A 26,836-nucleotide genomic window follows, 5' to 3' on the forward strand; every position below is an offset into this window, starting at 1 on the left:
CCGTTAGGTGGGTACCTTGGGATAAAGGAAACTACCTACAGAATCATGAAACAATTTTACTGGCCTAATTAAAAAAAAAGATGTTGAGAGGTTCTGTAAGACATGTCACTCTTGTCAAGTTGTGGGGAAACCTAATCAAGGTCCCACAGTAGCATCTTTGAAACACAAGCCTGCTTTTGGATAACATTTTTCTAAAGTAATTGTGGACTGTGTTGGACCAATGCCCAAAACAAAAGCTGGAAATAAATATCTGTTGACCCTTATGTGTGCCGTTTCCAAGTTTATAGAAGCCATACCACTCAGGAATATTAAAGCAAAAACTGTGTCTGGGGCTCTAGTAAGAAAATCAGTTCATTTGATTTGCCTGAAGAAATAAAATCAGATCAAGGAAATAATTTTATGTCAGGTATATTTCAACAGTTAGCTTACAAATAGAAAGATGAACAAATTGCATAGTCTGTATATCACCCAGAATCTCAGGGAGATTTGGAGATGTTCCATTCAACTTTCGAAACTATGATGAGAGCTTATTGTTGTGAAAATGAAAAGAATTGGGATGAAGAAAGGGAATTGTTACTTGGACATGAAGTTAGAGGACCTTTAATGTTGATAAAAGAACAGTAAGTTAATGAGGAGGTACAGTTGAATTTGTTGGATTATGTTTCAAAGTTTAAAGATCACAGGAAAAAAAATTATTCCACTATTGGAAAATAATTATTGTCTATTATATTAGCTTACAACATTTTGAAATATATGTTTGCATTGGTATGGGATTAAATATTGTTACATTGACCATAATTTTTGAGTAAGATTAAAAATAAGATCATTATTAAACTGGAGTTTAATTTTGCAAGAATATGACTTGGGTATAAGACATTATAATGACATTATGAGACAGTGTCATTGTTGATTTGCTTATCTTGATGTTGAATTTATATGCTTCTGCTATATTTGTTTGCATTATATTGTTTCAGGCTGTGAAATCTATTAAAAACTAATGGTAGATTGGAGTTTAAAATTTTGGCCTTTTAGTTCAAAATTTCTCCAAAGGAAGAGTAACAGACTTATGTCAATCTTTAAAGTCAAACTATATTTATTTTATAAAAAATGTCTTAATAAAGTAAATTGTAGAGTTAAAATGCTGTATCTGAATTCTTAGTAAGTTAGCTGTGAGTTGGTACAGGGTCACAGACAGGTCACAGCACATTTAAAGATTTTTTTTTCTTTTTTTCTTTGGCTTGGCTTCGCGGACAAAGATTTATGGAGGGGGTAAATGTCCACATCAGCTGCAGGCTCGTTTGTGGCTGACAAGTCCGATGCAGGACAGGCAGACACGGTTGCAGGGGAAAATTTGTTGGTTGGGGTTGGGTGTTGGGTTTTTCCTCCTTTGTCTTTTGTCAGTGAGGTAGGCTCTGCGGTCTTCTTCAAAGGAGGTTGCTGCCCGCCGAACTGTGAGGCGCCAATATGCACGGTTTGAGGCGATATCACCCCACTGGCGGTGGTCAATGTGGCAGGCACCAAGAGATTTCTTTAGGCAGTCCTTGTACCTCTTCTTTGGTGCACCTCTGTCACGGTGGCCAGTGGAGAGCTCGCCATATAACACGATCTTGGGAAGGTGATGGTCCTCCATTCTGGAGACGTGACCTACCCAGCGCAGTTTGATCTTCAACAGCGTGGATTCGATGCTGTCAGCCTCTGCCATCTCGAGTACTTCGATGTTAGGGATGAAGTCGCTCCAATGAATGTTGAGGATGGAGCGGAGACAATGCTGGTGGAAGGAGTGTCACAGGAGTGTGGGTATGACAACGGCTCTGTATACGCTTATCTTTGTGAGGTTTTTCAGTTGGTGGTTTTTCCAGACTCTTTTGTGTAGTCTTCCAAAGGCCCTATTTGCCTTGGCGAGTCAGTTGTCTATCTCGTTGTCGATCCTTGCATCTGATGAAATGGTGCAGCCGAGATAGGTTATCTGGTTGACCGTTTTGAGTTTTGTGCGCCCGATGGAGATGTGGGGGGGCTGGTAGTCATGGTGGGGAGCTGGCTGATGGAGGACCTCAGTTTTCTTTAGGCTGACTTCCAGGCGAAACATTTTGGCAGTTTCCGCAAAACAGGACGTCAAGCACTGAAGAGCTGGCTCTGAAAGGGCAACTAAAGCAGCATTGTCTGCAAAGAGTAGTTCACGGACAAGTTGCTCTTGTGTCTTGGTGTGAGCTTGCAGGCGCCTCAGATTGAAGCCTTCTCCATTAACAATGGCGTGAAGCAAGGCTGCGTTCTCGCACCAACCCTCTTTTCAATCTTCTTCAGCATGATGCTGAACCAAGCCTTGAAAGACCTCAACAATGAAGACGCTGTTTACATCCGGTACCGCACGGATGGCAGTCTCACATTTACAGATATACCATTGAGAATGAACATCCTTTTGAGTACAGAGTTGCACCATCTTGGACAGAAAGAGCTAATGGATTCAAGTGGGTCTTAATTATTCAAGAACTGCTGAAGGAAGCCATCTGTTTTTAGTCAAAGCTACTTAAGTCTCTTGAACAGAGATGAGCCCAGAAGTTGTTATGGATATGAAATGATTTTGAAAAAGGAACAGAATTTTGGTAGAAATAAAACTTATGTTCATGCAGTTTCCAAGTATTGGGACTTGCCTCGGTGATGATACAACAGTTGCATGATATGGAGAAATATATTACCAAATTTAGACATTTTGAGTTCAGTCTTGGAAGAGTTCAGTTTGGAGAGTACAGAAGTCAAAATCCATGTGACACAGGGGTTAAAACCTTGTGTAAGACAGGGTTGAGTTATAGCAACCAGAATTGGTGCTGTTGTTGTGCTATTCATGGGAAAAGGGGAATGCAGAATCAGCGGCTTTTGAAATAATGAAGACCATTTCATTGTCTCTTTGGAAAAGAGGATAGATATCTACTAGGAATATTTTTGTATGGCCACTTTGTTTAACCTTGTGACTTCATCATGGAAGATGGCTCTTGTCTGGGTTTGTGAATTAATCATGGAAGAAAATAGCCACATTGCGAGTAAAGAAGCCTGAAGATATGGTGTTTAAAAGCACTTTATAATTATTTCTGAACGGAGAATTTAAGACCTTCAAGCAAGATTAAAATGATGCTGAAATTTTAAAGATCGATTTTTCTGAGTGGGACACACACACACACACACACAGTCAGGTTAAATTTAGAGTTAAGTAAATTTAAAGATAAGTAAGAAATGTTATGTTAGTAGTTTAATTAAATAAAACTATTATTTTGAATTTACCATTTTTTGGTGAATTTTCATTTGCAGTTCCTGTGTTTGTGCTAACAAAGTCACTTTAGATCCCAAAATAATTGAAAGGGTTGTTAGCTCATAACAATACATAACCCAACCATCCAAGTCGACCCATTGCTTCCACTTACTCTTGCCCCATGGAACTAGTTTAATCTTACCTTGATTATCTTTTCTCACCTGGTCTAATCCCTCCCCACCTACATCCACAATACCTCACATGCCCTTCATCTCTTCAATGACTTCATATTCCCTGAACTGGACCACCTCATCTTCACAATGGATGACCAGTCCCTTTATACTTCCATCCCCCCCATACAGAAGGTATTAAAGCACTTTCCTTCTTTCTGGACCAGTGACCCAACCAGTCACCCTCAACCACCACCATCCTCCACCTGGTAGAACTTGTCCTCATTCTAAACAACTTCTCCTTTAACTCATCTCACTTCCTCCAAATCAACTTTGTTAATACTAACACAGGTACCTGCATAGGTCCCAGCTACACCTGCCTGTTTGTGGGCTTTGTGGAGAAATCCATGCAGCAAGCCTACACAAGAAAGGCCACTCAAGTCTTCCTCCGTTATACTGATGACTACATCAGGGCTGACTCATGCACTTGCGATGAGCTCGTATACTTCATTCACTTTTCAGCCAACTTCCACCCCAATCTCAAAAATCACCTGATCCATCTCCAACAACACTCTCCCCTTTCTGATGCTATGCTCCATTTTGTGAATAAAGCTTTCCACCAACATATAAAAGCCCACCAACTCCTACAACTACCTTGACTACACTTCCTCACACCCTGTCCCCTGCAAGAATTCTATTCCATTCTCTCAATTTCTCTATCTCTGCTGCATGTTCCCAAGATGAGATCTTCCAGACAAGATCTCCTGAAACATCTGCCTTCTTCTACAAACGTGGCTTCTCCTCAACCCCCATCAAATCAGCCCTCAACCACATCTCCGCACCAGTGACAGACACTTCCCAGTGGCCAATCATTTCAGTTCTGCGTCACACTCCCAGAATCACGTACCTACCCATGATCTCGTGTACTATTTCCACCAAGACCACCTGTAAATTGGAGGAACACCAACAACTGATTTTCCATCTGGTCACTCTCCAGTTGGATGGCCTTACTGGTTGCTGCTTACCTGCTCTCTTCCCCCCCATCCCCCATCAGCTCTCCATCCTTATCCCTCTATTCACCTAGCCATCCCTCTTCCCCTTGCTTGCTGCTGAGCCCTCCCTCCTTTCTCCACCTATTACCTCCTGCCTTTGCCACCACACCTCCCCCCTTACCCTTTTATTCAGATTCCTGCCAACATTTTTCTATACCTTGATGAAGGGCTCAAGCCTGAAATGTCAGTTATGTATTTTTATCTTTGGTATATAAATCTCACTGTTTGATCTGCTGAGTTTCTCCAGCATGGAGTGTTTTTACTTCAACCACTGTTTCTGCAGAGTTTCACGTTTTACTTTTAACAGGATGTTACCTGGATTGGAGTACACATCTTATGAGGCAGGGTTAACAAAGCTAGGGATTTTCTCTTTGGAGTGACGAAGGATGAGTCGTGATTTAATATAGCTATATAAGATTATGGGAGGTCTGGTGGAGAGCTATCACCTTTTTCCTTGGTTGACAATAGCAAGTACCAGAGGACACCAGTTTAAGGTGAGTGGGGTAAAGTTTAGTGGAGATGTCAGAGGTATGTGATTGACTGAGGGTTGGGTGGGTGCCTGGAATGCATTGCCAGAAGTGGTGGTGGAGGCCAGTACAATGGGGACATTCAAAGTCTTAGATAGGAACACTGATGCAAGAAAAATTGAAGATTATGGATGTGAGGCAGGGAAAAATTGTATTGTTGTGGAGTAGGTTTACATTGGTTGCACAACATCGTGGGCGGAAAGGCCTGTACTGTGCTGTAATGTTTTAAATGATCAGTGATATTACCCATGCTGAAATTACAGTGCAGAAGATGTTCATGGGGGGGGGGGGGGGGTGGGGGGTGGGGAGGAGTAAAACATGCAAACACCATACACAGAGAATGCAGGTGGTCAGGATTGACTTGGGGCACTGCAGATGCGAGAAAGCCACCATGCTGAAGAACACTATGGTATAGCTCTCAACTCTTTACCTCCCTCCAAATTAATGAATGCTCACCTGAGCAAAAGATGCAGTTTCATGCTATTTTGAAAAGTTAGCATTGTTATATGGTTTGCTCAAAGCTGCTTTACTTCAGCTCTGATTTAATATTTAAATTAAACATCAACATTCTAATGGAATAGAAATGGTTAGAAGACAATTTGCAATACTTCACAGATCTGGAGACAAACCAAACCAATGTTCCACTCCATGTCTCATGAACAATAAATGTCCCCTGTATTCCATGAATAAATAAAGTGCCACTTCTTGCGACACCACTATTGAAATTAAATCAGTGAACGGAAGGGAACTTGGAAGGCATTTATGTTCCCAAACATTTGAGTTGATTGTCAAACACACAAGTACAATGTATTGTATGTCGGAAATTCTTGCTGCAACCACAGTGCACACAGAACACTAACTACAATAGTATACATTAAATTACCCAGTATAGAAAGAATATATAGCATAGGTAAATATTTACAGTTAGTGCCTAAGACGAGCATTCAATGACACAAAGGCACCTTCTTCCCCTCTGCCATCAGCTAGTTTTGCCACTTTCTACTGCTTTCTGAACATAGGTGTTTGCAAACCAGATCAAAGATGAAACCAGTCAGTATACTTACATAGTACACCTGTTTAAAAAAAGTTTGATGCAGTATTTGTCAACATGCCAAATATCCTCCGATTTCTTAGAAAGTTGAGGCTTTGGTATGCCTTATTCAGTTGTTTTAGGTGGGTGATCTATTGTTAAATAGAAACTTATTCTACATCTCCCACTTCTCACATACATTCAATCGGGTGGCACAGTTAGCACCACATGATTACAGGGTCAGAAACCCAGATTAGAATCTGCTGCTTTGAAAGTTTTTCCCATGAATGTGTAGGTGTCTTCTGAATGCTTTAGTTTCCTCCCATGCTCCAAAGGCTGACATGTTTAGAAGTTGATTGGTCACATGGGTACATTTGGGCACTGTGGGCTGTTAATGTGCTGAATCTCCACATTAAAAACTTTTTTTATGTGATTATGTAATCTGTATATTTGTTTCTTAAAGGAGAAGGAACATTCACATGGTGTCATCAGACATACAGCATGGAGTCAGAACCTTCAGGCCTCAAAGTCCATGCTGATCATGAAGCATTCTTTCACACCAATTCCGGATTCTCATCAACTCCAAATTTCTGTCACTCACAAGGAACACTTTACAGCTGCAAATGGAAACCCACATGGTCACAGCATGGGGTGGAGGGTGGGGGGGGGGGGGGCGGGGAGGAGTAAAACATGCAAACACCATACAAAGAGAATGCAGGTGGTCAGGATTGACTTGGGGCACTGCAGGTGCGAGAAAGCCACCATGCTGAAGAACACTATGGAATAGCTCTCAACTCTTTACCTGCCTCCAAATTAATGAATGCTCACCTGAGCAAAAGATGCAGTTTCATGCTATTTTGAAAGCAGAAGGAAAAAAATCTTCTGACTGAGCAGTGATCTGTTTGCATTAGAGTGGACTTTTGAGGTAAAGTTACGATGTAGGGGTCCTGACAGAAACAGAAATGTTATCAAGCTCTAAAGCACCATTCCCTTGACAGCAACTCCTTTGACTCATCCCACTTTCACCAAGTGAAAGGAATAGCTACGGGTACCCGCATGTGTCCTAGGTCTGTCTTCCTTTTTGTTGGCTATGTGGAGCAATCAATACTACAAGCAAGACTCCTTAATTTCCTCCATTTCATTGACTCTATCCTCCAGTTGTATTCACAGAGCCATCCCCTCTCCCAGTCAATTCTCACCTTTTCTCTCCTTCCCTTCTATCCATGTCCAATTATCATCTTATCTGTTGGCCTGTGCTTCTCCCCCTGCCCTTTCTTCCCTCTCCCCAGCCTTTTTATTTAGGTGCCTGCCTGCTTTTTGCTCACATCCTGAAGGGAAACTCAGGCCTGAAACATCAGTTATATATCTTTAACTCTTATGAATGCTGAGAGACCTGCTAGGTTCTTCTGGCATTTACAGCTGTCAAGCTGATATCAGGTTAAACTGATAATTATGTGTAGCAGTTTGATTTTAAAAAAAATTAAAACAGCATAACCAACACACCAATGGCATCATGAAGAAAGCCTCTACTTCCTCAGGAGTTTGCAGAGGAGCTAGTGGAGTTGTTCAAGTGAACTGGGTACGGACTTGAAGGGCCGACATGGCCTGTTTCCGTGCTGTAAATGGCGAGCTCTCCACTGGCCACCGTGACAGAGGTGCACCAAAGAAAAGGTACAAGGACTGCCAAAAGAAATCTCTTGGTGCCTGCCACATTGACCGTGCATCTTGGCGCCTCACAGTTTGGCGGGCAGCAACCTCCTTTGAAGAAGACCGCAGAGCCCACCTCACTGACAAAAGGCAAAGGAGGAAAAACCCAACACCCAACCCCAACCCACCAATTTTCCCCTGCAATCGCTGCAACCGTGTCTGCCTGTCCCGCATCGGACTTGTCAGCCACAAACGAGCCTGCGGCTGACGTGGACTTTTACCCCCTCCATAAATCTTCGTCCGTGAAGCCAAGCCAAAGAAGAAGAAGAAAGATATTGGCTTTAAAATGGGCAACATTTCTGGATCCAGGAGTATTAAATTCACCTGCTCAATATTTAATCTCTCCATGTTGTGACATGCAGCTGAAATGAAATTGCAGAAAATATCCCCAGCCCATCAGAAAAGTCGTCAACTGGAGAAACCAGACTGATTTGAATAAAGCAACGGGCCCCTCTGGGGGAGAAAAATTATTACTCATTAAATTGAATACTTTCTCAGTTTTAGACACTGGGCATGGTGCCTTAGAGAAACATCTGATTGCTTAATATTCTGATTTGATATTAACCCTGTAGCTTGAACTCCTTTTGAGGATGCTGTGTTTTCTCAGGTTATTGTCTGTATTTTTTTTGCTTCATTGGGGGGAAGAGCATTATTCACATCCACTTAAATATGTTGATAAAAAGTGGTGTGTCGGACAACAGTTCTTTATCAATCAGCTTTTGGTTCTGTTGAGGGATAGTGTAAGGCACACACTGGACATATGGAAGCCAATAAAGTGATTGATTCAAAATTGTTGACACGAGAGATAGCAAATGTTAGGATCTTGAATCAGCCTTTGGTTGGCTTCCAGATGTTAGCTGTGCCCAAAAACCATCAAGGCTCTTTTAATTATCTCATAATAATACATTAAAGATGTAACACACCTGATAAACTTTAACTTTAGCCTGTCACGAGGCAGACAAAGAATCACCATTAGTAGTCCCCGTCACGCCTCACAGTACGAGAGAAAGAAGCAAAAGAGCCCTTTCAGAGTTAAAGTGTCTGTGGATTCACAGTCAGTGCCCCATAGCTCCACAGATCTCTTTGATTCATCAGCAAACCGAGCTCCAACAGAACCAAAAGCAGATTGGTATGCAACTGTCCTCTGGCACAGCAGTTTTGCTCTCAGTATATTAAAGTTGCTGCTGTCTGTGTCTTCTGACCTTCACCAATTCTGGCCTTTCCTCCACTTCAGGGCCAGGTAGCTCTCACCCAAATATTTCAAAGTGAACAAGTGAAAACCAAAGGCGTTCTCTGCAGGATTTGTAGCAACTTGACTTAGTGCAGAAAATAGCCTTCTAAGAGCATAGGATAGTTTGTGCAAGATTTACCATCAGGTTGGAGAAGCTCTTCTGAAGCAAAAAGTCATGAGGAGTGCAGAGAAGGGATGTGGTATAATCACTCTTGGTTCATCCTGCCTGCTGCCAACTCTCTAACCAAACAGCTTTTCAAAGCTTGTTTTCACATTTAAAGTTTTCTCCTCTGCAAAGATATCTTACGACAAAGTGCTCCAGCTTCAGTCACCAACAGTTCTTTGGATTCCTCATAATCTAAATGTCACCAAGAAAAAGGTCTAATTACATGAAGAACCTTAGAACATTACAGCACAGAAAACAAGCTCTTAGGCCCTTCTAGTTTGTGCTGAACTATTATTCTGCCTTGTCCCACTGTCCTGCACTCTGCCTTTGGCTCTCCATATGCCTCTTAGCATGTACGTCTGAATTTTTCCTAAATGTTAAAATTGAGTCTGCATTCAGTTGGCAACTTTTTCCACACTCCCACCACTCTGCCTGAAGAAGTTCCCCTTAATGTTCTCCCTAAATGTTTCCCCCTTCACCCTTAACCCATGACCTCTGGTTAGTATCTCACCTAACCTCAGTGGAAAAAGCCTACTTCACTCTGATTACACCCCTCAATTTTGTATACCTCTATCAAATCTCCCCTCAGTCTTCTACACTCCAGAGAGTCCTTACTCGTTTAATTTTTCTCTGTAACTCCATTCCTGAAGTCTTGACAACATCCTAGTAAATCTTCTCTGCACTCTTTCAACCTTATTGATTTCTTTTCTGTAGTTAGGTGATCAAAACAGCACACGATACTCCAAATTTGACCTCACCAATATCTTATACAACTTTACAATAATATCCTAACTCCTATACTCAATACTTTGATTTATGAAGGGCAATATGCCAAAAGCTCTCTTTATAACTGTATCTACCTGTGACACCACTTTTAGGGAATTATATAACTACATTGCCAGATCCCTCTGTTCTACTGCAATTCTCAGTGCTCTAGCATTTACCATGCCTGTCCTACTTTGGTTTATCCTTCCAAAATGCAACACCTCACCTCTAATTTTTCAGCTGGTCCAGATCCTCCTGCAAGTGTGGAAAGCTTTCCTTGCTGTCCACTATGCCAATAATCTTTGCATTTTGAGTTTCATTTTATTAAGATTGATTGCAGTCAATGAGTTAGTAAGTAAAGAAGAACAAAGAAGTGCTTTCCTTGTAAATATATTCTTGGTTAAACTCCAATTTATTGTTAGCACCAGATTTTAAGAGGTGATGACTGGCCACGCTCTTGAAATTCATCAAGGTTCATATCACTCCATTGCTAGTTGTTCAGGAGATATTTGATTACACATCTGCACTCTTGTGATAGTCTACACGGCCACCAGAGGTTAGCCAAGAAAGGTTATCAGGAATTCAGTCACACAATTTGTATACCTTTACATTCAACATGCATGTTGAAGGGTTTAAAAAAAACATACACACACATATAGCCTTGAAGTAAAAACTACCAACCTCAGGACTCTTCATTACAAGGAGGCAAGATTGGAACCATAGACTATTTCAGTACAGAAACAGGCCCCTTCAGCCCATCTAGTCTGTGCCCAACCATTTTTATGCCAAGTCCCACTGTCCATACCCCTCCATACCTCTCCCATCCATATACCTGTCAAAATTTTTCTTAAATGTTAAAATTGAACCTGCATTCACCTCCTCAGCTGGCAACTCATTCCACAACCCCATCACTCTCTGTCTAGAGATTTTCCCTAAACTTTTACCCTTAGCCCACATCCTCTGGTTTGTAACTTACCTACCCTCCGCAGAAAAGCCTATCCACATTTACTGTCCATCCCCCTCATAATTTTAAATAACGCCATTAAATTTCTCCTCGTTCTTCTATGCTCCAGGAAATAAAGTCCTAACCTGTTTAGCTCAGCTCCTGACATCCATGCAACATCCCAGTAAATCTTCTCCGCATGCTTTCCATCTTTTATCAGATATCTTTGCTGTAGTTAGGTGACCAGAAGTGCACAATACTCCAAATTTGGCCTCACCAATGCCTTATATAACTTTAACATAACATCCCAACTCCTATACTCAATTCTTTGATTTCTTATGGGCAATATGTCAAAAGTTTTTTACAACCCTATCCACCAGTGATGCCACTTTCAGGGAATTATGTATCTGTATTCCCAGATCCCTCTGTTCTACCACACTCCTCAGTGCCCTACCATTTACCGTGTATGTCCTTTCAAAATGCAACACCTCACACTTGCCTGCATTAAACGCCATCTGCCATTTTTCCTGCTGGTCCAGATCCCTCTGCAACTTTGAAACCCTTCCTTGCTATCCATAATGTCTCCAATCTTAGTGTCATCTGCAAACTTGTTGATCCAATTTGCCACATTATCATCCAGATCATGGATCTAGATGACAAACAACAATAGTCCGAGCACCGATCCCTGAGGCACACTACTAGTCACAGGCCTCCAGCAATCATCCATCACTACTCTGTGGCTTCTCCCATTCAGCCATTGTCAAATCCAGTTCACAACTTCACCAGGAATACAGAGTGTCTGAACCTTCTTGATTAACCTCCCTGTGGGACCTTGTCAAAAGCCTTACTAAAGTCCATGTAGACGTTTGAACAGAAACAGGAATTTGGAGTGAAATGACAAGCGTCGGGAGGAACTCAGCAGTGCAGGCCACATCTGCGAGGCAAAGGAATGGTCAATGTTTCAGTTCAAGCCCTTGCATCAGGACTGAGAGTGAAGAGGGATGATAGCCAGCATGAAGAGATGAGGGAGAGCAGTGAAACAGGGAGAGCATGCATATATTGAACAGCATACTAATTAAACACATGCAAAAACGGTAGTTCACTAAACAAATCTAAGTAATGACAGCATAATAATAAAAACCATGCTGACTTTCAACTTCATTTCTCTAATAATAACTGTAGGTACTGCTCTAGCCAAAAGATCATATAGAACAGTACAGCACCGAAACAGACCCATTTATCAGTGCCAAACATCATGTCTAAATAAAACAAACTATTGCTTGCACCTGATAGATATCCCTCCATCCTTTTACATGAATATAGAAAAACATTTTAAATGCTACAATCATACCTACGCCCACCACTACACTTGGCAGCCCAACCCAGGCACCCATCATTATCTGTGCAAAATATTCATCCCACTCTGAAACATCCTCCACCTCGCCTTTAATGCATGCCCTCCAATCTGTGATACTTTTTACCCTGGGGAAAATATTCTGACTGTCTAACCCATCGACACCTCCCATTATTTTAGAAACCTCTATCAGGTTGCCCCCTCAGCCTTCGACCCTCCAGAGAAAATAACCCATGCTGTTCCAACCCCTCCCCACAACTCATGCATGCCCTTGAATCCGACAACATCCTGGTGAACCTCTTCTGTACCATTTTGAAAGTCTCCACCTCCGTCCTGCTTCAAAACCACCAGCAGCTTGATTGAGACTTCAAAATCCTACAAGGTACTGAGTCCAGGGTCAGGCACTAAGGTTCAGGACATTAGTAGCAAAGGTGGATGAGATTATCCCAACCATTACTTGTAGCCTATAGTTACACCCCTATATAGGTAAAATATATTTTTTTTTAGCCTTTAACAATGAGATTTAACTTAGATTGTGGAGAGTGGATGACATTTACCCTTCACCATTTACTAATCTTTCAAACATTGCTGAAGTTAGTAGTTTTTCTTAAATGTTTAAAAAGGACTGCAGTACAATTTTCTTTTTCATTTGGGAGACAAGTTAATGTAGTGCATACAATTCAGAGAAAAAGTCACTTACGAATTTGTTCCACTAATTTAAGCATGACCCCTCCAACATGAAAGTCTCCAGTTACTCTTAGCTTAAGCTCCAATGGAAAATCTTCACTTGGCTGATCCACTTGAACATGAAGCTCCCACGAAGTGGTTCCACAATCACTGGATGATGTCATCTTCCCGGGGTCTAATGACAGCTCTAGAAATGGAAAATGTTCATACCATGGGGTTGTGACATAGCCTCTAATGCAGCAGAGAACACAAAATTATACAGGAGAGGAAAGGAGACTTCAGCCACGATGTCTGCACCAAATCAAACTAGCATCTTACTGCTTCCACATATTCATGAGAGTACCTGGACATGCCGTCAATACTCTAGTCATGGTTACTTCCACTACCATTCCCAGCAGCCTAATCCAGGCACCTGCCACACTGTGCTGACCGGCTACATCATGGCCTGGTATTGGGACACAATCCCCCTGGGCATAAAGCCCTACAAGAGGGGGTAAACACAGCCTTGGACATCACAGGCAAAACTCTCCCCATCATCGACAACATCTACAGGGAATGCTGCCATCGGAGAGGAGTAGCAATCATCAAGGATACATGTCACCCAGCATATGGTCTGATTTCATTGGTACCATCAGAAAAAAGGTATAGGTGTCACAAGACATGCCCTCAACTTCAGGAACAGTTGCTACCCACTCTCCAGAGTCATCAAAAACATAACTCAATCAGGGATTCATTCAAAGACTTGCTTTTGCACTTTATTGAACTTTGTTTCTCTGTATTGGAGTTGTTTACATGTGAATGTAGAATACAGTTTTGTTGCCCTACCAATAAGTGGTAGTTCTGCTTTGCCCACAGGAAAAAGAATCTCAGGGCTGTATTTAATGTCATTTATGAAATCTTGAACCTTGGTCCCAATTTGACAAATAATGTGTTGCTTTTGCTCTGTACCATCTGATCTCTCTCTGCAACTCTGCACTTCTGTACTGCATATTACTTGTACTACGTATGAGATATCGAGCTGTACTGCTCACAAAACAAACTATCATTGCATCTTGGTGGATTAGGCCCATGCAAAGCTGGTAATATGGCCAGACCAGATGGGAAATATAGGCCCTATTTCAAACTTCTCATTTTTTGTAATCAGTGCCAAATACATATGATTCACATGTAGTGCACATGATGTACTTAAAAATAACAGAACAGAATAAAAGAACTAGAATGACATAAAAAAAGACAATGGTAAGCAATTTTCTTCAAAAAATGTATAAAAGACAATCGAATACAGAACTATAATAAGATGCAACCGTACATTCATGTTTATTCTGTATTCAGAATTTCAGATTAGAAATGGTCATCACTACTTCACATTCAGAAAAGCTTTACGTACTTTTCTTTGGGCAAATTCGTCAATTACACCTGTTACGAGCCCAGAGGACCCCAAAACCCAGCAGCAATAGATATTCACCAAGACAAATGGTTACTTAAACAAAAGTTGCTTTTAATTATCTTTATACATGAAAACAGAATCAAACTTTAACTTATCACTAACTTACTTAACCCCTTCTAATTCTAAACGGACACGTATGTGATGCATGTGTAAGTTCAGAAAAGTTATTTGGTTCACAGTCCAATCTCATTTCTCATTCCTCCAAGTTCACTGGTCACAGGCAATTCTTATACTCTGCACAGAATTTAACATTTATACAGTTCACCAAGCTTTGGTGCTTGAAAGATAAATGGTTACTGCTCAGGAAGGTTCTTGAAGGTTTTCAGAGAGATATTTGTTATTCCAGGACATCCACAACTGATGTACTCCCATCAGCCACTTCAATGTCTTGGTGACGAAACCTGCCCCTTCAGGGTTCTCTAGATGATAACCTCTTTCTTTCAGGTCACCACAGAGTTCCTTTTTGTTTCTCTTATTCCAAGTGAAACATTAGACAGCCAGTCCTCTCCTCTTGCATGAACCACAAGGCCTTTGACCTGGCCATCTTCAAAAATAGGGCTTCTTGCCAGCTTGTCCTGTTCCAGTTCCAGCTGCTCTTGCTGGCTGTAACACCGTACAAGTGATCTGTGTGTGTGTGTCTCTCTCTTTCTCTCTGAGAGAAAGCCTGTTTGACTCTCCCTGCTTACAAAACCACATGACCTTCTTACAACAGCAAGCTCTCCTGCAGTCAATATGTGGCTCTAACATTTCTTTCATCTGTTGCCTTTGGGAAACAACAATCCATTAGTGAAGTCTCTTGAGCACCCTTCATAGCTCTTATAAAAGCTGTGTAGCCGATACGTCTAGCATTAGCAGAGCTCCAGTATTTCAAATAAGATTGTTTTAAACTGTTTGTATGTAACCTACTCTAACAAACCTTTCCCAATTTAACTCCCAAAAACATATCTATATACTCTGTCGCACACCAGAAAAATCAAGCAATTTTGCCTTGTCACTGTTGATATTCAAAATTGCTAATCCATTCAAATGTTCTTGCACCATTGTGGACCAAAAATATGACTTAATTTGTGTTAGGACACTGAAGCGCCTCTCATTAAATGTCACTTGCTGGCAATAACGGTAAAATGTGCAACACCATGAGGACATTTGGGAAAACATTGCCCAATTTCAAGTTCAATATTTGACCATAAATTTTCTTCGGTAACAGTATAGAGTTTGAAATTCACATCAAAAGTTCTTTTAAGGAGAAACACTTCACTCTGAATGTCACTTGAAATATGAGTTAGGTATCGCAGATGAAACTGATCAGTTTTTTGTAACAACTCATTCATCGAACAGCTTGAAGTGCCACCAAAAAAATCCACAAGTGTCCCTGACTGCAGAAAAGTGGCGTGAAAGGCCATCGATAACAAAGTCAGTTGTGTTGAAGAACACATTCACCTTGAAGTAATTTTCAGCATCCTTTTGAGTTGAGTACCCCCTGCGAGTAGTAAAACTATCTGGCACACCAATTTTGATGGACACATGCCATGCTTCTGTAGTTGATTCATGTTGTCCTTTCCTGCATCTAATGTGGTATCATGAGATTCTATTACCAAGTTGACCTCATGGGTCATTGTGAAAACTTTAATCCAAATGGTTGACATCAGTGCACATTCAAAGCTATCCAGCTTTTTGATAACCTGAAGATCAGACCTACACCCTACTGCCAAATTAGTAACTTCACTCAGCTCTGCCAGTGCATTTCAAACACAATCCAAATGCCGTGCAATTGATCTGACCCAGTCAGTTCTCGCTGACCACCTTGTCTTTGACGTTTTAAGCCATGAGGCATGAAGGGGTTCTTTTAGTATCTCTCACTGATGGGGACTTGAACATTTTCTGTATGATTCCAAAGAACGTTATAGCTTCACTGCAGGCTTCAGCTCAATCCGTACCAATGAGATTCAGGGTATGATTTTCACAAGTGGAGAAAATGCATTTCTCATTCTTCTCCTTTAAGATAGCCTGCACACCACTGTACTTTCCTGCCATATTGGAGCCATCTCCACCCACACAGTCTTCAAAGTTCAGAATGAGAAATCTAAGATTTTCTCAGCAATTTCTTCACCCGTTGTTTTGGAAAATTCATGAAATGCAAGGAAGCATTTTTGAGTTGAAAAACTAGCATCTTCCCTCTTCACATATCTGAAGCTGAAGGATGACTGTTCCTTGTGAGAACAGTCAGGTGCTTCATCAACAGCAATTGCGAAATACTTTGCAGCTTTCACTTCTTCATTCATGCTCTTTTGCTCAAATAATCCACTGAATTCAATGAACTCATTTTGTATTTTATTTGATAGGTAGTGTACTTGGAGCCATGGTTCATTCTGCTGTGCATTCTGCTAATATTGATCCATATTAGTTCAGAAGTTCAGAAAACGCCAAAATAATTCTATTATAGCTATCACCAATTTGTCCAGAAGAACCACAGAAAGTGAGCCCAATCTCTGACATAAATAGGATGATATAAAGAATGCAATGAAGAATTTTCTTCCATTTATTACTTCAGCCTTGAGCTGGTCAACAATTTAATTGTCAAATGAGTTTGAAGCCCCGCTCATTGCTTCTTTCTATGCAATATAGTTTTCCTTGTGTCAGTTACAATTTTTATGACTTGGAATGCCAATCCTTTAATTTTCTCCAGCCTTTCTCAATACTCCATCCTAGATGGCTAGTTAATACACTTACATTAGAAGACATACTCCCCTTGGAAAACAAAAAAAGTTGCACAATACAATATTGTGTAAATACACTCTGTGGTCCTGGAGAAACACTATCTCACCATTACCACACGAGCATGGCATGAATGACAAATAAAGGTGGCGTGAATTGACTTGATTGCTTCACTTGACTTCAACACAACCAGTCTCGTTTATATTTCTCTCCATGTATTAGTGTTACTGTAAAAAGGAGAGTTGGAAATCCTTATCCTTGGGAACATCAGTTGGTACTTCAAAGTCCTGAACTTTTGATTCAGTGGAAATTCTATTCCTCTTATCAGTAAGTCCGATGTCAATTTGTGCCGTGAAAGCTTTACCAGCTCCGGACCCTTTTTCATTATTATCAGTTTTGGTTGGCAACTGTTTGCTCTATCAGTTTACCATCTGTTGCTAGTCCTGGTCCAACAGCCTGGTTATCAAGATCAGTGTGGTCATTCTCTGATTCGCATTGATGGTGATGTCTAGCTAGAAGTCAACAATTGATAGGGAGTTTGCAATTGCTGCTTGCAACATTGTCCCTTTGCTGCATCACCTCTGTATTTTTTCATTGTGAAGATCTTCTAGATCAGTAATTTTGCTTTCACCCACTGACCAATAGATATAACATTGGTGGTAATATTTTGATATTAACCAATAAAAGTATCAATGTAAGTGTGAAATGTTTTTGTTCCTTTACTTGTTTATCATTGGTTAAAAATAAAATATTACTACCAATATTGTAAAAATCTATTGGTAGCAAAATTACTGACGTAGAAGATTTTCACAAACATATTAACATAAAAAGGATTTTGCATTAACAGTTAAGAAAAATAAAAATGAACGTATAAAACACAAAAGACAGCACTAAACAACAAAGCTAATAATGAAACAATTACTGTATATTTTAGCGTACAAGTTAACCTCCATTTCTCAGCCCTCATTTTAATGGCTTTATGGTATATTCAGCATACAAGTCAACCCCAATTTTCGGGATACCCGAGTTGGCCCATTGACCAGTGCATAACTCAACCCCTAAAGATCACGATGCCCAAGTTAGCCTTTTGCATGTCGACCCCTAAAGATCGTGTGGATTGATCTGCTGGGCATTGGCTGGAGGTGATTGCTATCATGGAGGGTCCATCAAAACAAGGCAACTCGCGATGAAAGTATGAAATGTTTTACATTGAAAATCACAGAAGTGGCCAAGAAAACCAACAACTGTGGCATTGCATGAAAATTTGATGTATATGAGAAGTGGGTAAGAGATTGGAGAAAAAAAAAATTAAGAAAAATACCAAAAAGGCAAAGTTCGTTAAGGAAAGGAATCACTCATTGGCCAGAGTTGGAAAATCACATTGCAGAAAGGGTACGTGAACAGAGGCAAGATTGCTACATAGGCACCCGAAAAAAAAACATTTGCACTGCAGTGGGCCAAGTTGCACCTAGACCTCAGTGGTGATTTTGAGGCTACAGTCGGCTGGTGCAATCGTTTCATGAACAGGAAAAATCTGGTATTATACCAAAAAACAAAAATTGCATAGAAACTACTAAAAGATCTTGATCATAAAGTTGTAAGTTTTCACCAACTTATTATACATTACTGGCAGAAACACCAGTTTGCATTGGCAAATATCATAAACATGGACAAAACCCCTATGAATTTCGACATGATAGGCAATAGAACAGTGGAATGGAAAGGTATTAAAACTGTGCAAACCAGAAATACAGGCCATGAAAGGACCAGGTTTACAGTGGTGTTATCGTGTGGGGCCAACGGGACAAAGACCTATGGTAAGCTTCAAACGCAAAATTAATCCTAAAATAATATTCCCTGCAGGTATTTTTGTACATTTTCATGAAAAAGGATGGATGGATGAAAATGGCATAAAACTGTGGATAGACAATGTGTGAAACAGGTGGCCAGGTGGATTACACAAAGAAAGGAATTTGCTGGTCTGGGATATGTTTCATAGCCACTCAACTGAGAACACTAATAGTAGATTAGCACAACATAATAATTACTTGGCAATTATCCCAGGTGGTTTGAAGTCTATATTGCAACCTCTCAAGATGTCTGCTTGAACTAGCCATTCAAAGACCATGAGCACGATTAATGAATGCATGGGTGTTGAGTGCAGAAAAATCATTTACTGTGTAACTTCATACTCAAGGCATGGAACAAAGTTAAAGGAGAGACTGTGATAAAATAGTTCAAGAAGTGTGGTATCTCTTGTGCAATTGATGGAAGATGATTTGCTCATCAGATACAGACTGTTTAAATAGTGGGAGTATGGATGTGCTTGCTCCCATCTTTGCCTGAGAAGATGACAGCGAGAGTGATTTTGAACTGTTCTAAATGTGTTACTTTCAGACAATGATGGTAAATTTTGAAGGGTGCTAATTGTGTTATTGTTTTCCATAAAATTCTTAATGAATGAAAATCTGTTGCAGTCAGCTTTTTTTTTGGTTTTTCATGGGTTGACTTATACGCCCAATCGGCATGGATTGGATTTAAAGCTGAAATTAAGGTCTCAAAAGTATGTCTAGCACATAAGTCAACCTCCCTTTTTTTGAGAGATATTTGCTTTCATGCCTCAACTTTTATGCTGAAACATACAGTAATTTAAAACCTAATAATGTATATTTTTATCAAAAAGCATTGAAAATACTCACAGGCCTGACTACTCAAAGTGATAGCATTTATCAACTCTCAAAGCCAAGTTTCCTGAAATTTAATAAAAAGATATGTTGTGTCATGAGTGGGTAAGGATGTTGTAACATATCTATTTATAAACCAATTACACACAAATATATGAACACAAAGAAACCATCAGAGAGTGGTGGCAGAATGGAATGATCTTTCGAATGAGATAGTTGTGGCAGGGTCCTTTCTGTCATTTAAGAGAAGGTTGGATGTGTATGGAGGTGAGGGGGTTGGAAGAAATTGGCGGAGAGCGGGAGGATTGAGCTAGTGGAGTTGTACTAGTGAATCAGTGCGGACTCGAAAGGCCGACATGGCCTGTTTCCGCTTTGTAAATGGTTATATGGTTAAGACTGGCTGTATTGAGCTACCGCTTGATAGCAAGGCAGACACAGTCACTTCTTTCCACATGATGTGAGTGCATGGGGAGTGTTGTGGAGTTTGTGAGTGGGAAAAGATGCATTTTTATTTATGTGTGGCCACCACAAGATACATGATAAATTTAAAACAGGTTGGTTTCAGTTTTCTGCATTTATTTATTCATATTTTATCTTCATTAATCTTATGAATCTTTTTTTAATTTTTGTGCTAAAGGATCCCCCTTGCCTCTCTTTACAATATCAATATTCTTTACCAAGACAAAGGGTTCTCTCTCCTCCTCTTCCTTCTCCCCCCCACCCCACCCCATTTATCTCTACCAGGGGGAGTAGGCCCCCCCTCAAAATCTTGGGCCTCTGTCAACTAGCCCACCTGCCCAACCCACCACCCCACTCTGTTCTGGCCAAGATGCATGAGGCATAAACTAACTATACATTGAAACAGCCAAATACAATTCTTTCTGACCCCGCCCACTGTCCTCACACATGAGCAGAAGCTGCCTGGCCTTTCATGCTCCAACATTAAAATTTGCATCCTTATGTCCAACTCCCTTCAAGTTGGTGCCTAACAATATCTTGCCTGGCTCCAGCAATACAAGGTTCCAAAACTCTCAGATCCTCAAATCCAAGACTTTTCAACAAAATCTCAGCACTTCCACCCCCCACCCCCCCAGCTCTGATCTTAGAGGGAAAAATAATTCAATTCTTCATTTTATGGAACTCTTCCTTCAAATCTTTAGCCACTGCAGATGCTGACAATCTGAAAAACCAGTAAATGCTGGAAACACTCAGTAGGACAGGCAGTTCCAGTGGATACAAACCATTAGCATTTGAGGTCTGCAATCCTTTGATTATTTCTCTTTCCAGCGATGTTGCTTTCTTGGTGAGGGTTTCAAGCGAGGTTTTCATTTCTAGCTCCGACTTTAAATCATGGCTTGGTTCACGTAGCAGCTAGTGCAACGCCATTACAGTGCCAGGGATCTGGGTTGAAATCCAGCATTGTCTGCAAAGAGTTTGTACATTCTCCCCTTCCATGTTTGCTCCCATATCCTCCCAGGCTCCAAAAACCTATGGGTTTGATGGTTGATCGGACTAATAGGCCAGGAGAACCCGTTACTGTATTGTAATTCTAAAATCAGTGGTTTTCAAACTGCCCCCCTCAACTCGCATACCATTTTAAGTAATCTCTATTCCATAAGTGCTCTATGATTAGTAAAGGATTACTTAAGGTGATATATGAGTGGGAAGAGAAGGTAATGAATCACTGCTCTAGGCCCAATTGCTACTGAAATATTTTGCTTGAGAAAACTGATCATCGGCCCATTTCCTTTGGAGTTATGAGACCGTGCACATAACGAGTCAATTCGGGACGATTAAAAGTGGTTTTCAAACTTTTTCCTCTCACCTACCACCTTAATCAATCCCTTACTAATCACAGAGCACCAATGGCATGGAAATTGCTTAAGGTGGAATACGAGTTTGGGGGCGGTTTGAAAACTACTGCCGCCACCCCCTCCCCCCTATGAAAAAATACATCCAATGGATTAAACAACTTATCTCCCCCCCCCCCCCCATCCCACTTTCTTCACCCCCCAACTTCCAGCATGTATAAAATTCACCAGTGAGATCACACACCACTAGATACAAGGGCAGCTTCTTCCCACCTGGATGAACCCCAAAACAGTAAAATCTCTCTTGCAACTCAGGTGGACCGTACACCTGTTACTGCTCCTTGGTACATGTGACAATTAACTAGCAAATACCTCAAGCTCTAGGTTCCTTTAAAAAAGAGATGGTAAAAGTTTAAAAGGAAGAACACAGCAAGTAGGTAGGTGGTCGCTGGGATCAAGTGATCCAACTCATAAAAAGGAACATCAGTAAAGGCATTTTATTGCCAAGTATCCCTAGATGAGTCGATACAAATGGGCAGAGCAGCAGGACACGAATTAGAAGCGAGACGATCCAAGTCTCCCGTCCAGGAATGACAACAGCGACGTCCACCACGAGTAAACCTGGTGGCCCACATTCCTGCCGACCTGCTTGGTCCCCAGCTTTCATACCACCTGCCAAAGATGAACTTTAGCTTCTGAACAAGTGATTACATGTTTTTTTTAAATCTCAGCCTACGGGGAATAAAAAACTCCACTGTTAAAATAGTAAAGACCATTAAATCTTGAGATTAACAATGGCTCTATTGAACAAGCAAACACGTTATCTGATAACAATCCCAATACACAGGTGGGGCAGGAAGGGTAGGCTGTGAAGGACAAGTTTTAAAAAAAAGAGAAACGAGGTATAGAAAAACAGCGAATGGAGAGAGAAAAACACATAAAATGAGCAAGGTACCATTGAGGATTAAAAGGAACGGGATTCAAGGCAGCAAAGTGGGGGGGGGGGGGGGGTGGGAAGGGAAGAGAAAGAAAGGGGAGAAGTTTTTAAATAAGTTGCCACGTGTGATCTGTCTGTCGCCAAAGTTTACGGGAGGGTGAAGGTAGGTAGGGGGTAGGTCGGGGGGGGGGGGGGGGGGCTAATCCTGGGCATATGGATTTTGTTCCCCACGTTGTTCCTGACGCCCGTCCCTTCTTTAATTTTTTTTACTGCTTTTTCAACTCCCTCCCCTCCACAAAACGTTAACTCACCTTCAGGGAGGGGGGTGGGAGGCGGGAAAAACTCCAGGTATTTCCACTAAAGCATACCTCTCGTGGACTATGTCAAGAATGGCACACCGAACGCAGTCCAGCTTTCAAGCCAGGTTGGATTCCTGGCCGCTCGGGAGTGGCTGCACACCCACCAAGCGAAGGGCGGCGAGACCAAACAATACCCCCTCAAGGCAAAGATTTTTCACTTCCTGCCATCCACCTAATGCTTTAAATCCCGGAACTCCGTTTAGTTCATTATTGAGCTGCAAGCAGAGAGAGAGAGAGAGATTGCTATTAATCCCAATGTATTGGCATCTGAATTGTTTCCAAGCAGGACACGGCCAGTTGACACCCATCAATGCATTCACCTGGCCAAGTTGAAATTTGTTTTGCACCTTCAAACATCCTTCAAGTATAACCTGGCTCACTCGGGGCCCCCGCATGAAGTCAGCACCTCCAACGCACCTTTGCAGACTGAAAACCTACCTCACTCTCCCTGCGCTTCTCAGGTAACAACCCCCCTCCCCCCATAAAAAAAGCCCTGGGGTGCTGTTCAAGCTTAAAGGGGGGCTTGGCCAGCTGCAAAAGCTGTCGGAGATTGTCATGGATTTTCAAACCATCCGACCTGAAGGTATCTAGAAAAAAAACTTTAAATAATTCAAAAGGGAAATGATAATTTTAACAATCTGCAGAAACAAACCACAGGAAAAACATGTTCAAATGAAAATAACAGAATCAGAAAGTGTGATGAAATTTGTTGTTCTGTGGCAGCAGTATTGTGAAGAAAAGGCACCAAATAACTATCAATTACACATTTTGTAGATGCAAGATTTTAAAAATGAACAACTAATGCAAAACAAAAGAGAAAAAGTGAGGAAGTCTCCATAGGATCATTGTTCATTCAGAAATCAGATGGACAGGGGAAGACACTGTGCTGAGTGCTCCTGTACCTCCTTCCTGAGGGTAGCAGTGAGAAAAAGGCATGGCCTGAGTGTCCTTGATGATAGAAGCTGTTTTCTTGAGGCACCGCCTCTTAAAGGTGACCTTAATGGAGTGAAGACATTAGCCCATGATGCCCATTTTATATTAAAAATATAACCTCACTTCCCCTTTGCAGTACATTGAAATCAAAAGGGTCTCACATCCTGTGTCCATTTTGATGCATTGCAGTGCAATTTCCCCATAAAATACTGGGGTAATCCCTTGAATGCTGTTGTTGGACTAGCTGTAGAATATGGCAATGGAGCAAACTGATTTAAGCACCACAGGTCCATCCTGCCCAAGCCAGCCAACCTGTTGATGATAATCCCTTGCCTTGGCAACTCATGTGTTGATCGAGACTTCTTCAATGCCATTGAGAATCTTTGCCTCTACTGGCACTTGGCCAGTAAGCTCCAGTTTTCAACCACCCTCTGAGTGAAAAAAATCTCATCTTCATCCCCTCTAAATCTCAAAATTTGCCTATTTATGCCTAGAATTATGCTGTTTTAAAATTACTATGACAACTGTTTGAATGTGACTGAGACCTGCTCCATTCAATCTATGACTGTGAAGCTAAGAACAATGACTCCAACACCATATGCATGTTTGCTGTTGATACCACTGGAGTGGACTGTATAAAAGGGGGTGCTGAGTCAGCATATAGGAAGGAGATTGAAAACTTGGCAAAATGGTGTATCAACAATGACCTCGAACTCATTGTAAACAGGACAAAGAAACTGATAGCAGACTTTAGGAGAGGAAATCCAGAGGTATATGACCTAATAGTCGGCAGTGGAAGTCAGAGGTAGAAAGGGTCAACAACTTCAAATTCCTGGGTGTCACTATCTCAGAGGATCTACCCTGGATCCTTCATTTAAATGTTATTACAAAGAAAGTACGACAGCACCTCTACTTTGAATGTAGTTTGCGGATGTAATTCAGTGTGCCATCGGGAACCTTAGCAAACGTCTACAGATGTATGGTGGAAAGTGTGGTGCATCACAGCCTGGTGTGGGGCCACCAATACCCTTGAGTGAAAAATCCTACAACAAAACGTAACGGACTCAGCCCAGCACATCAGAGGCAAAACTCTCCCCACCGTTGAGCATATATGTGGAATGTTGTTGTTTGGAGAGCAATATTAATGATCAGGGATCCACACCAGCCAGGCCGTGTTCTCGCTGCTGGAATCAGGAGGGAGGTATGGGTGCCACAGGACTCATACCATCAGGTTCAGGAATAGTTACAACTCCTCAACTATCAGACTCTTGAATAGTAAGGGATAACAATACTCATGTAGAGATTCATTTGAGATACTTATGGTACAGTGTATATTTATATTTACATCTGCATTAGCACCTTTTTTTATATAGTTACTGGTGTAGAAATTACTGAGCCTGACCTGCAACAAAAAAAACCTCAGGGATGTATGTGATGTCATGAATGTATTCTGTCAATAAATTTGAACTTTGAACTTATTTCTGCATGGCCTATACCACATAAGCATTTCAAATGACAGTAAAGCTGGTGTAAATGCTGCTTCAGAATTTCAGGAACCTGGATTCAATCCTGTCTTTGGAAGTTGGCACAGTCTCACTGTAATTGTGCAAGTGTGGCGGCTCACCACTAGGCAGGCGAACTGACCCCGCTTGTAAGCCACGCAGCGGGGCAGCCGGCCAAAATGGTGCCATTGGGGGTTTTTCCCTTCCTCTCAGCACGGGGCTCAGAAGCCCGCACTGGGGGCCACGTGACGCCCAGGTGATGTCAGCGCCCTCCAGCGTGGTTCTCAGCCAGGTCTGGGCTGGGAGTATAAGTGCAGCCCAGCAGCCTGCAATAAACCAGTCTGCTCACTGAGCTCAACCCGTCTGGTTGTGTGTGTTATTGCAGGAGCAGTGTAGCTGCCGCTACAATTGGTGACCCCGACTGGTTCCAACCTCTTTGAACCCAACATGAGTGACCCCGGGATCAGTGCTATAGTCATGAAACAGCCTGAATTCTGGGTACAGGAGCTGGAGACCTGGTTCGGCCATGTGGAGGCCCAGTTTCACCTCCACCAGATTTTGCCACTGCCAGACATGTGCTGCACCTCGTTCAGCACCCACTTGCTGAAGACAAATACGAGACCATCAAGCGAGTGCTTACCGGATCCCTCAGACTATCCAAGCACCAGTGTTCCGCTCGGATGCTGCACCTTGCCGCTCTGGGGGACAGGTCCCCGATGGAAATGATGGATGAGATGCTCGCGCTCATGGGTGATCACACCAACGGCCCACTCTTCGAGCGCATTTTCCTCGACCATATGCTCGGGGACATCCAGCCGCTGCTAGTCCAGGAGAGCTTCACTGACTCGAGGAAGGTCACCCAGAAGGCCCAAGAGCTATGGGTTGCCCGGAGGGCTCAGCGGTCCATCAGCTGAGCTAGTCTATGGTGCGCTGCTGGCACTACCTGGTGAGTTCGTCAATGCACCTCACAATTCCTAGCGGTCGCTACATGAACTACTTCCTCACCTCAGGGCACGCTTTGACTCCTTTGAACCCCCACCGCCGCCCAGGCATGGCATCTGCCCATCTCACGTTCTTGGTGAACTGCTTTCCGCGGAGTAAGTTTTCGTTCGGCGAGGCCTGACTGCGGCACCTCTGCAGCGACCATACGAGGGGCCATATAGGGTTGTACAGCGTTCCACCTCTACGTTCATGTTGGACATTGGCAGCAGGTGGGAGCTGTTTACTGTGGACAGGCTGAAGCCAGCGCACTTCGATCTGACCGAGCCCGTGGTCGTAGCCCAGTCCAAGAAGCGAGGACGCCTGGCAAAAAAGGACATTGGTGCCAGTTTTTTGGGGGGGGGAGGGGGCTGTGTGGTGGCTCACCACTAGACAGGCGAACCGGCCCCACTTGTAAGCCACGCGGCAGGGCAGTCGGCCAAAATGGGTTTTCCCTTCCTCCCAGCAGGAGGCTCAGAAGCCCGCACTGGGGGGGCCACGTGACGCCCGGGCGACGTCAGCACCCTCCTGCGCGGTTCTCAGCCAGATCCGGGCTGGGAGTATAAGTGCAGCCCACAATAAACCAGTTCTGCTCAC

At 42.2% G+C, this 26,836-nt stretch overlaps 1 protein-coding gene across 7 annotated transcripts in view; it reads right to left on the reverse strand.

Annotated features, from left to right (window-relative positions):
• Positions 1 to 23,233, reverse strand: part of fermt1 (FERM domain containing kindlin 1) — a 115,418-nt gene extending 92,185 nt beyond the window's left edge. For 3 of the 7 annotated variants that reach the window (XM_069932433.1, XM_069932432.1, XM_069932427.1), the window contains exons 1-4: positions 23,147 to 23,233; positions 22,779 to 23,041; positions 19,735 to 19,786; positions 12,887 to 13,060 (exon numbers count right to left, since the gene is read on the reverse strand). In XM_069932433.1, the coding sequence (XP_069788534.1) occupies positions 12,887 to 13,037 (151 nt within the window). In that variant the 5' untranslated portion in view covers positions 13,038 to 13,060; positions 19,735 to 19,786; positions 22,779 to 23,041; positions 23,147 to 23,233. Of the gene's footprint in view, positions 1 to 12,886; positions 13,061 to 19,734; positions 19,787 to 20,960; positions 21,120 to 22,778; positions 23,042 to 23,146 lie in introns of those variants that run through there. The other 4 variants (XM_069932429.1, XM_069932431.1, XM_069932428.1 and 1 more) reach the window with 4 other exon arrangements.
• Between the last annotated feature and the right edge of the window lie 3,603 nt (positions 23,234 to 26,836).

This window comes from Narcine bancroftii, chromosome 4 (assembly GCF_036971445.1).
Source record: "Narcine bancroftii isolate sNarBan1 chromosome 4, sNarBan1.hap1, whole genome shotgun sequence".
In the NCBI taxonomy this organism is placed as follows: Eukaryota; Metazoa; Chordata; class Chondrichthyes; order Torpediniformes; family Narcinidae; genus Narcine; species Narcine bancroftii.